Source organism: Labrus bergylta, chromosome 3 (genome assembly GCF_963930695.1).
Source record: "Labrus bergylta chromosome 3, fLabBer1.1, whole genome shotgun sequence".
In the NCBI taxonomy this organism is placed as follows: Eukaryota; Metazoa; Chordata; class Actinopteri; order Labriformes; family Labridae; genus Labrus; species Labrus bergylta.
Genome location: NC_089197.1, coordinates 32,356,982 through 32,375,230, shown reverse-complemented (window position 1 = coordinate 32,375,230; position 18,249 = coordinate 32,356,982). Strand labels below are relative to the sequence as shown.

Here is an 18,249-nt window from a genome sequence, read left to right as displayed (position 1 = left end):
GTGGCTCATTTATGTTGTTTTAAATTGTTAATTACACAACAATAGAGCTCTGCGTCATCAGATGAATAATGGACATCAGTGTACACTGATAGTTGTTTGGAAGAACTCTCTCTTGGTTTTGGTAGTATTGTTTTATTTTATTTGACTTAAAGATAAATGATAAGTACTACCAAACTTTTCTTTTAATTTGTGGCAAGAAACTTCACAGACATGTTTTTTGGGAGCCCTGAGACTTATTTGAACTTGTTGAAAAGGAGTATAATATGTGACCTTTAAATGTACACATACTGCTGCATTCAGCAGCTGATTAGCTTAGCTTAGCACAAACACTGAACACGATGTACAGCAGCTAACTTGACTCTGTTTGAAGGTAACAAATTACTCTTAAAGGTGGCGGCAAGTGGATTTTATTACCCCTCAAACAGAATCAAGCGTGCTGTCTTTCCCGTTTTACGCTTCATGCTTTAAAATGAATGCAGGCTGTTGTCTCAACAACGTTAGAGTGGTAATGATCTAGTCATGTAACTCTTGGGACATCTAAGGACACCCCATGTTTGTTCCTGTCCAAAAAAAAGTAGCTTGTTTTCACTTGGTTCACTTATGCCAGGTCTTTGTGAGTATATATCCAACATGAACTGTACGTGTTATTCTTCAAGCTCCCAAGAAAGCTAATTCAGTTTCAGGTTACTTTTTAATACATGTCTATTACTGATTTCTCCTCAAGGCTACACAAAGGCTCAACACTGACATATACGTGGTTCAGTAGTTAATGTTAGTGATGTTTTGGGGTTTTCCGTTCCCTCAAAAAACATTTTAACCCATTAGATGATTCATCCTGCACTCAGGGACGAATAAGATGATAAGATAATAACCTTTATTTATCCCACATTGGGGAAGTTTACAGAACATGCTTTCTGTATTTGAGTTCCCTCCCACATTACACAAATAGCAGGGGGAGCAGTTAGGGATTGTCACTGTGTTTATGTTTTAATGTTCTCACATATAACTCTTTTTTAAACAATTAAAACACACAAGTCACCCCTTGAAAAGAACATGAAGAACCATGTTAGATATATTTTTAAATTCAGCTTTTTAAAGTAAGTTTTAAAAAACCAAACGTGGATGGAAACAGAGGTTGTGAACATGTATTGCCTGTAGCTCTGCTCAACCCACCCCCCCCCCCCCCCCCCCCCTCAAATCAAACCTGCATTTTCTCCCTGCAGGTTAAATGTTCTCGCTGAAATGAACTCAGCGTCTGTCCTGATTTCAATTCAATGCAACAAATGTTTCATGTTAACATCCAACAAATGATGGACACAGAATATAAAACTGGTGACAAGTCCTCTTCCCAGTTGTAAATCTGCAGTGCTGCTGTCTGCAGACTAAATGCTGGTTGATTCCCTCAGAAAGTCATTTCTATGCTGGGGGGATTTTCTACAACAGGATGCTTCACAAAGACTTCTGTTTCTCTGTCTTCTTTGGGGGGTTCTGTACGTTATATTTCTCTCTGCCTTGACAAGCATTTACCTTGAATGAACTTTGACGCCTGTGTCTGACTTTTATTTATGACACTTGTACGTTATCACTGCTGGATTTATAAAGAATGTATCACTTGTTAGAATCGTTGAATTTTCTTCCTCTTCTACTGCAGGATTTTGAGACTGAATAGCAAAGTCAGAACACAAAGTGAGGGTTTGTAGAGTACAGGAAATAACCAGAAGCCAAATTCCACTTGATTTCTAGCTGCCAGTCAGGTTTCTTTAAATGAACACATGTCCTGCTGTTTTTCCTCTGAGCGAGCTGAATGTGCCATGCTACCCTCATTAGCTTTCTTCTTATAGAAGTTTTGTCATAAAAGGCTGCTACATGTTATGTGCCATTTGAGATATTCCCATATATCCTCACGCGATCGTCTTCTTTCCCTTCAAGCTCATAATGTGAAATGCATATCAGTTAGCTTAATACAACTTTAGCATCTTTTGTGTCCTTTTTCTATGTACTTACCTCATTATTTATGTTCCAATTCTGTTGTCCTACATTGAATACTTGACTTACGACGTTGTATGAAAAGACATTTGCATATCTGCAGAATGTACATCCTTATTTGCTTTGTAATGTACACAAGTGTGTGAACAATGCCTTAATGGTTCCTTCTTACTGTAAATATAACGGACATTTTCACAGATCAAAGTTGTGGTTCACATCTTGAAAAGAGATTAGATTTGTCCGTGTATCTGGACATTAGATGTATGATGTGTCATGTGAATGGTACAACTGACTGATCAAAGTTGTAGTGCACTGCTGTGTCGAGAATCTCTGGGATTATTGTGGCAAAGGATTTGTGGAAAGTAGAATATGTCTTTTAAATAATTATTATTCAAGTGAATCACCTGTTTATTTAAATGATAATCTGTGTAAATCCATTGCTTCAAGGTTGTTCAGCCAACAAACAAAGAGAATAATGCTAATACAGTGAGCGTTTTGTTTTTATTTTATTATTTTATTTTAAGTTTTATTTTAACGTCTTCTGTCCTCTGGGTTTGTCTTAAGTTGTTTTAAACTGCTGAGCAGAAGCCGTGTGAAGGTCTTCTTATTGTTTGTCAGTTGTTCTACTTTAATCACTGTACTATGCGATAAACCTGAGACATGACTGTACTTTTAATGTGTATGCACAGGGGAACAGTGGACCCGGGTCACTGGTAAGTTCTTAACAAGGTTATCTGATAGCATTCTCTCTAACGGCTCGACTGAAGCTTTGTCATCCACAAAGGCAGAAGTCGTGTGTGTTTTTAAAGCATTTCTCACATTTTGAGGACATTTGTACATTTTGTGAAGAAAAAGGAAAACCACCATGATATTGTGGGGTTTGCTTGTCAAAATCCTGCCCAGCTATCTGTTTGTCAGTCATTGTTTTCCTGTGCCTGCAGTTAATAAAATTCAAGGTCTTTATCATTTTGTTAAGAATTGTTATTTCTGCTTAAACTTGATTCTTTGTCAGAAGTTAGGCTTTTGCATTTCAGGTTGTTTTTTTTTAATTTATTTCGTAGTCATTATCCACCTTTGCATCTGGTCTACGGCCATGCTAACTGCTCTGTGTTTCATTTGGGGTGCCTCACAGTAGTTATATTTGAGAATGCTAACATGCTATCGGCTCTGTTAGGCAGGCTGGAGGTAAAGCGCTTGCTTTTTGCTAATGCTATATTCATGCTAACGTTGAGCTCATTGAGTTTGTAAGTAAATCTGGTTCCAAGCCATTTATTCACTCAGTGTTTTAAAGGCTTTATATGTGATTTTTGATCCAGCAGACGTCGCCCTTGAGCACCAGCATGAAACCAAAACAACTCGCGGTGCATTGTTGTGTTAGCATGCTAATGCTAGTGATCTTTATTATGCTCGTATCTTCACACTGCATGTAAATTTACCTGAAATGAGCGTGATCTAGAAACACAGTTAAGCAGTGAGTACAGTATGTTATTCTTCTTTTCTCTAGTCCCTCAATTAATCAACTTTTATACGTGAGGGGAGGAGTCAGCCGGCCGTCCCAACGATGTAAACAAAGTGAAGATAGGACTCTGAAAACTCTGAAAACATCACAGACAGTGGGACTCGGGTGTTACACAACATTGTAGACAGTCATGACTCACAGAGTTATTTTCAGAGGATTTACTTACTTACATTTAAGTGTGAAAAATCACATATAAAGCATTTAATGTTCTGTTAGTATGTTGACACTACTTATTTTGTAGTAATTATCAACCTTTGGACCAAGTCTACAGCCATGCTCACTGCAAATGATGGTTAACTGGGGGCAGAGCAGTTATTTAGGCTAAATGCTAAATATATACATGCTCTGGTAGGTCAAATTTGGGAAGATAACTTCTTTTAAGCTTAATCTTACCATCAGCATATGTTTTATGACACCAAATTGTTCCCCATGTTCACCGGCTTCCTTTACTGTTTTAGCACTTTAGATTGTATGAGCATGCACGCTTCGAGATTGTCATTTTTGCTGTTGACATTTAATTTTTTGCACTTGGAAGTCACCATTTAGCAATTTCATAAGCATAGCACCTCAAGCATTCCTGTTTTCTGGTGAATTTTCAAATCATTTGGACAGATTTTCACTAATTATTAGGGCTTGGTATTGTCTAGGTCTAGGACCCAATAATTCAATTTGATTTTGACTTTTGGGTCACGTCAAAAATATGCATGGATGACAGAAAAACCCTGATAAATAATTAAAATGCCTTCTGATATTGGTTAAAAAGTTGTGTGCATTATTTGTGTTGGTTTAGAACCATAAGACTCTAAAATGTATTTTATCGTTACATTATTCTTTTATAAACAAAGAATAAAATGTAAAAATACAGGAAGCTCTGAAGTTCATGTGCCTAAGCTAACAGGTAACATAACTGTGCTGTCATTAGGCCTACGTGGAAAAATGTAAAGTCAATGTACAACACACATCTTTTCCTCTTTCCCAAAGGACGTCAGATGAAGTCCGAAATAATAATTACACCATAAATACAAAATAAATATTTAAGTGAAAATAAAATTTGACAGATGTTGAAATTAAATGTAAAACAAGTGCTTTAGAAGTGCGTATTTGTGGCTTTTGTTGGACAGGGAACTAGCCTACTATAAAAAATGAACACACAATCAAATAAAAAGTGTAAAAAAACTAATTACAACTATATCCATGATTTGCCTAGTGCATACTAGATGCAGCAGTCGAAGCTCAGCCCGCCAAGAGAGCCAGGCGAGGGGCAAAGGTCGTCAACATAACCTCGGATGAAGCTGAGTCCACAAGCAAGGAGGAGAGTGTTCAAGCTGAGACTCAGATAAAAACCCGCAGAAGAAGATCAGCAAAGAAATAAAAAGCCTTTGTTTATAATCTTAATCTTAATGGCTCTTTTTTCCATTTTCACATCTTTTTGTACTTGTGAGGTTTCTACATTGTGGGGCATTTTATTGAGTAGATTCATAGACTGAAGATTAAGCACTGCTTTTTTTTCCTTCTCATTACCCAGGGAATCTTGTTTTAAACATTTACGTTGTGACAAGTTGTATGTTTTCGTTTCTTCAATGCTTTACAGACATTTTTATGGTTAAAAAATGGTTATTACATTTTTTGTACTATGAAAAAAATTATAATAAATCAAATTAAAAAAAATAATAATGCGTGCACCAAGCTATCTGAAGTGCTCAAAGGACAGACTGACTACACACTATTTAGAGCTGTATTTTAAAAGGAGCACAGTTCTTCTGGTACTAGAATAAGATGATTAGGATAAATCAATTCAAATACATTTTATCGTTTGTATCTCCGTGCTGAGGGCAGGCTGTGACGTCTATTTAATGCTGCTTTGCTTCTCATTGGTCTTCACAGGTCAGCTGATCGAAGAGACGCCTCTGATTGGTCAACACACAAAAACAAGATGGCAACGTCCGCGTTAGCTGAGTGATCTAACATAATTTACACTATTTCACTCAAATGTATACATAAATCATCACGGATTACCTTCGTTTTGAGGAGAATTGGATCCGGATAGTCTCTGAACATTGATTTGATGTTGTTTACAACAGCATCACCTCAGAGGGTTTTAAATAGTACAACTGTAATTAGGCTTAAAACCACTTAAAGCATGTCTTACTTTTTGGCAACAAAATAATCAAGCTCAAGATTTCCTGAATCCATATTGTATTTCGTGATAAATCAATATTTCAACTCAATAATAAAGCTTTATTGAAGAAAACTTGACTTGTTTATTCTTTTTAACTCATTACTTCACATAATTGTCAAAATAAACCAATCAACTAATTGTGGCTGTCATTGTTTTTACTTGTTACTTGTTACTACTGACGGAAATGTGTTGCAAGCCATTAAAGGTGGGGGAAAAAATCGATACAGCGTAGTATCGCGATATTTTGCATGCCGATACTATTTCATCTCATGGCTGGAAAGTATCAATAATTTAATTATATTAACAGCAAATATGCTTTCTTGATTTTTCGTCGTCCACACACATTTGTGTCCAGTTAAATTCAATTAGACTGAAATACCAACAGTTCAGATTGTGAGATACAAGCAGCCTTTTACAGGGTTTTACTTTTATCACAGTGTTGCTCAGTCTGCGGGCTCGACTCCCATTGTGTAGAAAGTGACAAAACAGTTCTTCATTTAGTTTCTTTGTGGACATGCAGTTAAAAAAGTTTAATCGCAATATGTTGTATTGCACTTCTCAGCATATCTCAAAATGTTTAAAATGTACTAGCCATTAAATCGACGAGCTCTCCCACATTGTCTTCTTTTTAAGTCAAGAGGCTACTTCCACTTCATTTACACAGGCTAGCTTAGCATGTTAGCATTACGCAACACTGAATTGACCGTTTTTCACCTGAAACAGGCTTAATAAATGTAACACCAACTTACTGTATATAATAATACAACGATTCTTTTAAAGTTGCTATATTTAATAAGCAATTACATTGTTATGAATTTACATCTTGACACTCTTTTACAAAACAGAGGTACACCCATCAATTGTACAGTATGTAACATGTCTGAGGAATGTGGTCTTTGTAGGAGTCTGGTGCACCTGTAACAGTTTACATAGTATTTACAGATTTCAACTGAGCTAACAGCTCCTGGACATGGCAGATAGTCATATATACTGTTGGAAGTGTGCGTTTCCTTTCGTGGATATGATCATGTTGGAAATTCCCAGTATCTGCTGGCCTGCAGGACAAAATGATGAATGGGAGCTTCAACATGCTGGTTTTTCATCACGTTAAAAAGGCCTCTGGCCGACACCTTCATATGTTCTCTTACAACATAAACAGCTCAGACAAGTGCGATAAGAGAAATTTCCCAAATACATGTAAACATTGAAGTCTCTTGACCACAGTTATTAAACATACTGTGTTAAGGTAATAGTACCACAACTTCTGTGAAGACATCTTTTGAACTATTATAATTTGGGAACATTCAGATGCTGACAGAACTGAGCTGATATCTTAGAGCACAGAAAGTCCACAGTGTGTCAATTGGACTATTCTTAGTTCAACTATATGATGTCAATATTTTAAAAGTCGTCAGTTGAATAAGTCGGTTGGCCATTGTGGGTAATCGTAGTGGATTTTTGTCTTTAGAAAGACAGAAGGCTGAAGCACAAGTGTCACAGCCGGCCCACAGCCAGCCATCCTTCTATGTATCAATGTGGATTCTGTAGATATTATCAATCAAACCGGCAATGATATTTTCCCTAGCATGACATCAGGTGAGAAATCTAGTGACTGTCTTAGGATGCAAGCACCTTGAAAGAGTTCACAGTGTCACTCCCAAAGATGAGAACATACCCAAATCTCAAATCAATGACAGAGAGACGGGTGAACATATAAAACCTGAAGAACCTTCGGTCAACGTGTCATAATCATGCAGCTTATATATTTCTGAGAATGTCAGCCGATTCCAAACAGCCACAAACTTCCCGTCATCGTCTTGTGTCTCCTGTGCTGTGCATAATGCTGGTATTGCTGCTGTTCTGTAGATAATCCCTGTAAGGGTGACAGGAAGGCACCTACAGTTTCTCATTGGAGAGAGTGGTGATAGAGCAATCAAAAGGACAAATAGAGCAGGGGCTGCAAACCCGAAAGAAAGAACAGATACTGTAGCCAGGCAGAGATGCACAGAGATATTCATCCTCAACGGTAAACATCAGGTTAATGAAACAGAGCTGAAAGCAGCAGCAGTAATAGACAAGTATTGCTAATTGCAGAGTCTGCTTGCATATTGACCTCATACAAGTTATTACACCATCAAAATACCCGCACAAACCAATACACTAAACCAACATATACATCTCATAAGGCACATTAGGTCAAGGATTTAGTTCAATTATAAAAGAAGCACATCTTGGAAATAGAGCACAAGACAGGTTCCTTGAGTGAGCAGAACACAAGATAAAGATGGAAAGAAAACGTTGGCACACAGATAAAGACAATGAAAAGAAGGTACGATCAAACCAACAAATAAAATAAAAACACATGGCGCAGTTTTAGGGCGTAACAAACTAATGCCCCCAAGTATAACCATCTTTTTCTTTTGCACTGTGCAGGAGCACGGACGAAAACCATCCCTCAACCGTTCAAAAACTGACCAAACAATGTGAAACTCTATGACACAAAAAACTGGAAGTACAGATGTTGATGTAAAAGTGGAAGTCCTGGTTGGCTGCACTGATCAATCAGTGGCTTTGGAGGCAGTGAGGGGTTCCATCTCTGAAGGGTCTTGCTGAGGAAACACCACATAACACACCTTCTGGCCGACGTATGTGACTTTTTCTGCAACACAGAACACAACAGGAGGGACATACTCTTAATATATGACTTTTTCCTATTAAAGATTCTTTGTGTTTTGTACAGTTTCCAAAGACCAGCTCACCGACTATCCTGTAGACCCATTTGGGTTTGTCCTTCCACCAAACACCCGCAAAGTATACCGGGACTCCAGTCAGCATGATGACCATTCCCAGGCCACAAACCACTGGTTCAGAATACAAACTGAAGCCCAGCAGCACTGCCCAAAATACCATGTAGGCGATGGGGATCAACAGGTTTACCTGCGCAGAACAGAAACACACATGATCAAACATAATCCTGAGGATTGCTTGTTTTTTCTCATTTTCCTTTTTCTCATTTTCTTGCACCTGAATTGAGAGGAGTGTGGAACAGATGAAAACGCTCTTTTTGTCATTGCACGGCAAAGTTTGTATCTCCATTTAAAGGAGCTTTGGCTATACCTGCACCTTACAATATTATTATTGTAAAGAATATTTAATATAAATATTGCCCATGGGATGTTACTGAACGATGAGTAGTATTACACATTTAGTATTATTCACCATGCTCATACTGTCCTGTAGTATTAGGTGGTCCTGGTTGTGTTGGAGGCCGTGTTACCGTCAAAGTTCAGCTTGTTACTTCGGAGAGCACCAAATGACTAGTTTTTACAAATCCTGACACCTTCCATAATCCTACTGAAGCCAGCAAGACACCGACGAATACATAATGCATAGTTGAGGAATATGTCAAGAAAAAGGAACTGAAATTACTGTAGGTTGTAAGGAGCATGGTTGTGAAAGTGGAATTCATCATTTAAAAATGTTTTATCAGCAAAGCCTTTAACTGTTGCACAACCTGTTGCTGTATTCTATCCTATGGATGAAGAAACCAACATAAATAAGGACTTTATACTACTTAACACAATGCTAACTTTAAAAAAAAAAAATCTTTATAATAAACGTGTTGATATTTAATGTATTTGCTTGAATGTTGCAATACATTTCAATTTAACATTTTGAATATAACGATTCAATATAAGTATGTGCTGTAATATAAAAATGAAATTTAAAAACACTGGAGCTTCAGAGCAATATTTAAACAGTGTTAATACATGTTTTGAAATTCAGCCTACACGTGGTAAATTTAGAAGATTAAATACACTTCTTAGATAAAATGAAGTTTAGTTAAGCACAGGTTTATATTTGTACTTCTTGCGATTGCCCAGCAGATGGTGCTGTCTGTCTCTCCAGCCATCACATATGAAGGGTTACATATCATGAAATAATCATGTTACATTTATCTATCATGTATCTATCATTCATTTTCATGACTTAAAATATTTAATATTAATGACTGTGAATATTTGAATTGATTTGACAAATGAAAGGATTGCATTAATTCTGTTACACACTAACAGCATGTACTTTGCATTTCTGACACTAGGGGGTGCCAAATTATTATCCATGTACGTCCATGCTGACTGACATCCTCAGCCATGCTCCATCAAATATCCTCTGAGGTAATGTTTGTTTTTTCAGACTGAAGTCTGATTGTCTAAGGGGACAAGTGAAACATAGTTACATGTATCTGTCTGTTCTTTGTTTGGACAAAGACGTAAAAGTTTTGTTTCTTTGGAAGAAAAATACGATTTTGAAGTTTGGGGGTTTTATATTAGCAGTGGCTAAAGTTGGCATGCAGCCCTTCAATACTAAATAATATTTAAATATGATCATTTTAATGATAATTATTCTTGGACACAGTGTTCTTCTCCCCATAAATCCATCCAATGTTTTCAGTGTAGTGGCCTTTCTCTCAGTGGGAACTGTCCTCCCTGCTCAACCAATCACAACATTACTGTCACCACGTGGCAGGATTACCATTAGTACTTATAAAGATAGCTAAATTACAACTGCTTTTCCCCTGGAGACTCATCCTGCTTGTTTCAGTTTGGCTATGACCGGCATGTATCACTTGTTGGCTGCAGGTGCTAAACCTTTTCCTGAAGGTTGTTCCTGCAGTGGATCTTTGGTTCTTAGGTTTCTGTACCTTGATGGGTCTGGCAAGGTTCGGTCTCTTCTTGCGGAGGTAGAGGAGGCTGGCAATGGTTACCCCATATGACAAATAGTTGATAAATGACACATAGTTGATCAGGTTGTGTGTCTCTCCGATGCACAGGATGATGATGGTGGCAAAGCACTGTGACACATGAAGGTAGGGTCAAAGGTCAAACGCATGTTACATATAGCAGAAATTGTTGCCACATACAAAATGATAATAGATCAAATAAACAAGAAGAGAAAAGGAGTCTACTCCTCACTTCATTTATAACCTCAGTTTACATTTTCCTCATGAGCTTTATGGTCGTAAATTAATCTCCAAAACGGTATGATGTTCGTTTTGTAAATTATGATCCTTTTACAATAAAATAGTTCCTAGAGCGGGATGTGCTGAACTTTGATTGAATAGTTTCTACCAAAGCAGCCGTCATGCAGGATGAACCTGAGGCTTAAGAAAAAAAGTGATTACAGGGTGACTATGTCGACTTCTTAATTACCATAGAGTGTACAAAAACATGGACATAGTCACACTTATGTCACCCATTGGTTTCTAAAGAGGCGTTTAGAAGCCCAACCATGGCGGTTTCCATATTTGTAATTCTGTCCATCTAGTAAAAGACAAAGAGTCGGAGCTGAGGCGGGTCCTCTTTAATTCTTAAACTACAATGAGCTCATCCCCTAATTATGAAAATTTGTGCAAAACTCTCATCCTTAATATAATCCAAACAGATATGCTATATAAAAAAATGCCACACTAGTTCTTACTAATAAAGAAATGAGCTACAGAGAACAAAGCTGTAATTAAGCTGTCAATGTTTTATGGGACTACAAGTGGTTACTCAAGAGAACTGCAGGTTTTTTAACTTCTGCATGGCTTAATTTCTTCAAATCCTGAGGTTGTGACTTTGTTTTTCCATGTGTTCAATGAGCTTTCCATAGATGAGAAAACAGTGCAGTACTCACGCAGACCAGCAGGGCTGGGATTGGAGTGCAGTTTTTTAGGTGTATCATGGCCAGCAGGTAGGGCAGGTGACCCTCTCTTGCCCCAGAGAAACATAATCTACAAACACAAACACACTTGTATAAATGGATTGTCAGCTTTACACATGTGGGTAGTAACTCTTAGGTGAAGTTAGGCAGGTGTTGCAGTTCAATGAAAGTTTGATTTACCTGGAGGAAGTGAACAGATATCCGTTGATTCCTCCAAAAGTGGAGAGAGCTACAGAGATGGGCATCACCCAGGAAAACATCCCCAGCAGCTTTTCCCCGAATGTCTGGAACAACAAAACATCTGACGGATCACATTAATGACTTTCATTGAGTGATAAACTTATTGATAGATTCATTAACTTCCCAGAAGTAATGCTTCAATAATTAGTTTTTAAAACTTCATATTGGACTCTGCATATTTAAAGTGGGTTTTCATGACATACCGTATTTTCCGCACTATAAGGCGCACTTAAAAGCCTTTAATTTTCTCAAAAAACGACAGTGCGCCTTATAATCCGGAGCGCCTTATATATGGATCAATTGGTTAATTGGTTGATCCATACTGGTTGTACACGGCGCTCAGCGACACTGACTCGGATAATGACGAGAGGGAGCCGGGCATGTTGGATGCCGTACTCGCCCAACTGTTCAATTCGGACACTGAAGAAGAAGAATTCGAGGGATTCGTGGACGGGGAATGAACTGAAAAAGTGAGCTTTACGTGTTATACGTAACTGAACAATGTTGAGTTATGCACTAACGCAGGGGTGCCCAACCTTTTTTGAACCAAGATCTACTTTTAAAGTTACCAGTCTGCCGAGATCTACCTGTCCACATAGTGAGCCATAGCCTTTACCAACAGCCTACAAACGCATTTAATACTCACACAACAAACAGAAAATAATAAATGAGAGTTCTGTAAAAAATAATGCAGACTACAGACTACAGCAGGCTGCTGTGAGATGATTTTGCTTTTGTTAAATTAGCTGCAGACACGGTGAGAGTGAACGGAGTAAAGTCCAACCGACTGTTTGACCGGGTCACGTGTGTTCCCACCTCGGTCCGTACGGATCACGGATCAACTGTGTGCTGTAGCACTAAAAGTAAAAAGTAAAAAGGTTCGCATGGTGGCTGGCGCTCCAGTGCAAGTGTGTGTGTGTGTGTGTGTGTGTGTGTGTGTGTGTGTGTGTGTGTGTGTGTGTGTGTGTGTGTGCGTTTGCGCTGTTTGTTGGTGTGTCTCGTCCCCCGCGATGCTCACAGTCATGACAGCAGAGAGGAGCAGAGAAAAGTAGCTGCAGCTTCATCAAATGCGCTTAATACTCGTAGCATAGTTTCTATATATGACTTTTTGGTAAAACATTTACCCCCCCCCCGGTTTTACCTGCACGTCATTGCGCATGCCTGCACTCTCTCTCTTGCGCGCTCTCGCTCTCTCTCTCTCTATCTCCGCCGCTCGCTCTCTCACGCACGCAGCAATTTCATGAATAAATGAAAAATTGAATACACACAGGTCGGAAGTATACTTGGGCTCCCAACACAGGTATCGTGTGTGGGAAACAGTGCAATGAGATGAAATTGAAATCACTTTTCTATTTTACAATTGTATTTTATATTGACAAAACATCTCGATCGACTGAGAATCAGTCAGCGATCTACCTGTCGATCGCGATCGACTGTTTGGGCACCCCTACACTAACGTTTGAATTAGCGGTATCAGACTGTGTTTCTTTTACGTGTTTACAACTGAACAAGGCTGGGAGATATTGTGAATATGCACATTAACGTTTGAACAACGTTGAGTTATTGTGAATGCACTACGTATAAAACTACGTTTTGAGAGTTAAGAGAAACGTCAAAGAAATAATTTATTATTTGGGGAAATCGTCTTATGTACTTTTGTTTTTGTAGTTTTATACGTTACGTTTTATACGTATTTATATTTATATATTCACAATATCTCCCAGCCTTGTTCAGTTGTAAACACGTTCTATTCTATGCGCCTTATAATCCGGTGCGCCCTATATATGAAAACAGTTCTAAAATAGGCCATTCATTGAAGGTGCGCCTTATAATCCGGTGCGCCTTATAGTGCGGAAAATACGGTACTTGTACTTTTGATTATTCTATTAAGGGGGATTTTCATTTTTAAATACTACATACAAACAAATCTGTTGACCAATTTGTGTTCAGCCATCCAGAGCGGTCGCCATTACTGCAGTAGCAACTCAGCATCTTAAGTTGACTGTGACAGCAGCATAGATCATTGGACATCAGTTAGGCAGGTGCCCCAGTCACTGATGACGGTACATGAATCAGACAATCTAAACATTATTTAGATTGTACAAAGTAGACATCGGTTACTACAGCCTGATTATATGTGGAGATAATACCAGACCATTCACCATATATAAAGTGCTTTCTAAAACAACCTCATTCTACTAGTTTGTGAGCTTAAAAGCTGCAATTAATCACCACAAACTAGTTGCATTGTGAAATACAATTTTATAGATATCTATTAGGTATTTATTTCCTTTTTTTTTGATTACATGCAAGCCTTACTCAGTTATGATAGCAAGGGCGGAAACCGTTTTTGATTTAAACCCGTCATAGGAAACTAGTCACAAACTAAACTCATGACTGTTTTGTAGTGTCTCCTTAATCTTGACTGATTGATTAATTGGTTGGTTGTGGTCTGTCTCATGCTATGACTCGCACTAACCTTCTGTTACAGTACAAACCATCCAGACCAATCAGGTCGTCTGGGACAGGGTCAGCTGTCTGTCCATTGAGTCAGACCCAAACGTGTATAAACAGTGTTCAATTTGTATGCTCCATGTGTAGAACAAACTCTCTGAAAACTGCAGGTCTGCTGAGTCTCTTGGTTCTATTTTATCTTGTATTTCAGTTTTAATTGTTGAGATAAGCACTTTTAATCACCGTGTTGTTGCCTTGCCTCTGATTCTCTTACAGTCTCAGACAGTACATGTTTCCAGACACCTCTCTCTACACATCAAAAACTGCTTCATGTCCCCATTTTGAAAACATTCATTTGCTCACCACAGCCACTGCGTTGGAGGCGAGCAGCTCCTCAGGAGTCATGGAGGAGAAGTAGGCGATGTTGGTCATGGTGTAGACAAGGGTCACCAGTGGGATGGAAATGTAGATGGCACGGGGAAGGTTCCTTAAGAAAATATAGAAATGAGTTAGAACAACAATTCAGTTTTATATGCGGGTGATCCAGAGTCACCCAACTTGAGTGCTTGTGGGTTTTTTAAGATATTATTAAAATAACCAATCAACCATAAAATTCAACCAATAGTATTGTAGATTTTAAGTTAAATGGCTGAACTGAACACTATGTCCCACGGTAGAAGTACACATGACTGAGAACTACACAGATACTCTTATGGAGCCTTAACTGTATCAGAACATCTCCAAGTCAATATGGTGATTATTGCAGTATAAATTAAAAAGATGCAGGGATATTAAGTATGGAATAATAGTGATAAGTATAGTATAACAATAAAAAACAGATAGTATACAACTAAAATGACTAACTAGTTCAAATCCACACAACAATGGTGAGAGATTCAGAAATAAAACAACTATTGTCAGCTCATATATCGTAAATGAATCTGTGTGTTGTGCACGCCGTACTTCCTTGGCTCCACGATCTCCTCTGTCACGTAGTTGAGGAAGTTCCATCCGCTGTAGGCGAAAGAGGCCTGCAGGAAGGCCAGCGCGATCTGTCCCACTGAGGGGTCCTGACTGAACTCAAAGGCCGTGCTGGGCCGCAGGGCGTCGTAGTGACCTGAAGGAGGAGGGAGGAAGGTTTCAGTGGGGTACCCAGTATGATGAGAGACTTAGGTTATCACCTTTTAATGTTGGTCAAATTGTGTCAGTGAATACACTCTATTGTGACGGTCTGTACAAACTGGATGCAAATTTCTTAAAAAACAAACAAAAAAAAATTCAGACACCAGTGTACTGCTGTCTCATAGTTTAACACTGTTACTTCTGCAATGGGAATGAATTGTGTGGTATTTTTTGCTAACGGTAGTGTCACTTCTCAAGAGGGTTTTAAGGTATTCATATCTGGAGTGTCTGTACATCTGCACGCAGCTGCACATACAAACACATGTTCAAACATGTGACTCTGTGTTGTCAAAGAAGGAAAACGAGGAGAAAATCTGTTTTCTCAATCCAATCAATCAATGACCTTTTAGTGGTCACATGCATTCATAAAAGTGAAATATAATTGTTCTTTGCTCGATGATTTGGCTTGATTTTACATTTATTTTCATATTCCCTTCAGGCACTTTTATTCTATTTGTGAGATACTTTAGGGACCAGTGGTGCAATGTGCAGGGTTTCCATATGCAGTCATCAGACTGATTCTAGTTAAGAGTCTTTAAAAAAAATAGTTTGATTGTGATGGTTCATTGTTGCTATGACTATTATTATTGTTATTATTACATGTATTATTCACACAAACAAATCAAGTGCTTTGCTGTACTGAAATGAGACTTTGTTGTTTCGATTCAGTTGTGTCTTTTTTCATGACGCAAATAGCAGGCCACATTGTGTGTGTGTGTGTGTGTGTGTGTGTGTGTGTGTGTGTGTGTGTGTGTGTGTGTGTGTGTATAGTGTTATAACAATATTCATGTTTGTAACAGATCTTCTTGTCTGGCATTTGACACATTTGGCTCCCTGTCTAACCCTAAATGTAAGCAGTAGAAGTTACAGAGTAAAGCAGCAGCCGTGTGTGCTGACAACTCTGATAGTAAACCTTTCCTAGAGTTAGGTGTTGGATATATGAGTAGGCTGTATCTGGTGGGTATCAGCATGACTCATCTTGTGTGTGTGTGTGTGTGTGTGTGTGTGTGTGTGTGTGTGTGTGTGTGTGTGCAAGATTACCTCTGCAGATTTGGACGAGTCCGACCACTATGATCAGGACCAAAGCGAGGAGTTTTCCTACAGTGAAAACATCTTGTATCCTCGTTGCCCAGCGCACACTGGAACAGTTGACCCAGGTCAAGAACACTGAAAGAGCACACAAACAGGAAATGAATATTAACTGATATCAGAGGATTAAATACATTAAGTAATTAATGAAACCATCCATTAGTGCCTTATTGGAACTCTAGACAAAAAGCATTACAAACTATGTAACTCATCAGCACATCATTTAGAAGAAACATAAACGTTACAACAAACAGCTCAGAAGCATCACTTCAGAAAGTTTGCAAGAAAACTGAGAACAAAGTTAAGGGCATTTCAGCATTCATACATATTCAGACCAAAGCGGGCGCAGTGGGTCAGCTATGATCTTGTGAGCTTAATTCATGATTAACTGGTCCGTCATGTCAGTAAAACTGCACAATGGACCCTCAGTTATCCTGTCTCCCAGTTTAACAAGCCCGTCTAGTTTGTGCTCGCTTTGGTACAAGCAGTCCAGATACGATTATAATTGTACAGAAGAGCATGCAAGGCTATATCCTTTCTACTCCTCAAACATCCTCAGGCTGTGTCAGGAGAAGAGCTCAACACACGGCATTAGTTTTAGACTTAATATTGACTGTATTAAATGTTTTTATCATCAGACGGGACTGAACCAAATTAAATCTTTCTTAGCCATGGTCTTAGAAATGGTTTGTTTGTGTTTGTCTCTGCTTCACAGAAAGTGAGAAACAGTTGTTTGTTTGATAGAGAAAATCTATATTGTCAATTTAATTTCAAACTACTGCTTTTGATTAAGCAGCAACCTCCAGCGTTGCATAATGAAGCCAATGTGCAAATAAAACTGCAGTCCCTCCAGTGCCCACTTTGACAGCAGACGTAAGCATGTTTACAGCTCGGTGTCAATAGCGATGTTTTTATAAAACATCTGTTTGGAGGATATTTAGACTAGGAGCTTCTCATCATTAGGCATAATAAGGGGCATGACTAACTTACAGGTGGGTGCTTTGTAGCTGTTTGCCAGGAGGTAAAGTATGCCCCCCCCCCCCCCCCCCCCCCACTTTGCCTGCTTCTTGATTAGCTGGACGTTAGTCGGAGTCAGGGTTTACATTTGGGGACCGCCATCAATAGGCTTCCTAACCCCTCTTCAAAGAAGGGCTGTAGGTGGAAATATACATGGATATACAAAGACATAATGGGGTTTTAAATCAGTAACAAACAGGACCTCACACAAATACACAACTATTGGCTGATATTAGCATATCCAGTGGGTATCAGCTACTTTTATTGCAGATATGTGCCGATATTACTAGATTTATTCACCAGTCAAATAGCATTTCCCTTACACTAGCAGTTCTCTTTCACCAGCAGAGTGTCCTACATGGATTACATCAAGCATTATCCCTCCTCAGAGTGTAAGGCGCTGATGCACATACATGCATAGTTACTTTACAGTTCAGTGACCATCTTGTCTACGTTACACTGTCTATCTTTTCTACCAGTGTTTGATCCCTACATTTAAGTGATCAAAGAAATACATGTGTGTATCTATAACTATCTATCTCTACAGATTGAACTTAGATCTAAAGAAAGACATAGGAGGAATGTGGTGTCAGTGTATACCGGTATCGGTCGGGCCCAGTTTAAATAGACTACATGTATTCTGCTGGCTCATCATATTTAAGTTTAAGATCTGTTGTCACACTGGCACCACATTCCTCCCGTCAGCACACAGAAGACAAATCAAAAGATCACCTTTCCTGTCCAAACAAGTCCTGCTTCTTCCTGTTTCCCTGTTTTTGTGCACTCCATTGACCTTCAACACTGACCCTCATTTCTGCCTGTTTGTGAGTGCCACCATAACAAGAGCTGGACCGACTCCAAGTGAGCCAATCCGGGC

The 18,249-nt window shown here is 38.7% G+C and overlaps 1 protein-coding gene across 1 annotated transcript in view; it reads right to left on the bottom strand.

Annotated features, from left to right (window-relative positions):
• Window positions 1-6,453: 6,453 nt before the first annotated feature.
• The window catches only part of slc7a10a (solute carrier family 7 member 10a), a 35,312-nt gene continuing 23,516 nt past the window's right edge, over window positions 6,454-18,249 (bottom strand). Inside the window, exons 4-11 of the mRNA XM_020653924.3 lie at window positions 16,308-16,433; window positions 15,048-15,201; window positions 14,448-14,571; window positions 11,571-11,674; window positions 11,364-11,460; window positions 10,390-10,539; window positions 8,444-8,621; window positions 6,454-8,343 (exon numbers count right to left, since the gene is read on the bottom strand). Coding sequence (XP_020509580.1) covers window positions 8,243-8,343; window positions 8,444-8,621; window positions 10,390-10,539; window positions 11,364-11,460; window positions 11,571-11,674; window positions 14,448-14,571; window positions 15,048-15,201; window positions 16,308-16,433 — 1,034 coding nt within the window. The 3' untranslated portion in view covers window positions 6,454-8,242. The remainder of the gene's footprint in view (window positions 8,344-8,443; window positions 8,622-10,389; window positions 10,540-11,363; window positions 11,461-11,570; window positions 11,675-14,447; window positions 14,572-15,047; window positions 15,202-16,307; window positions 16,434-18,249) is intronic.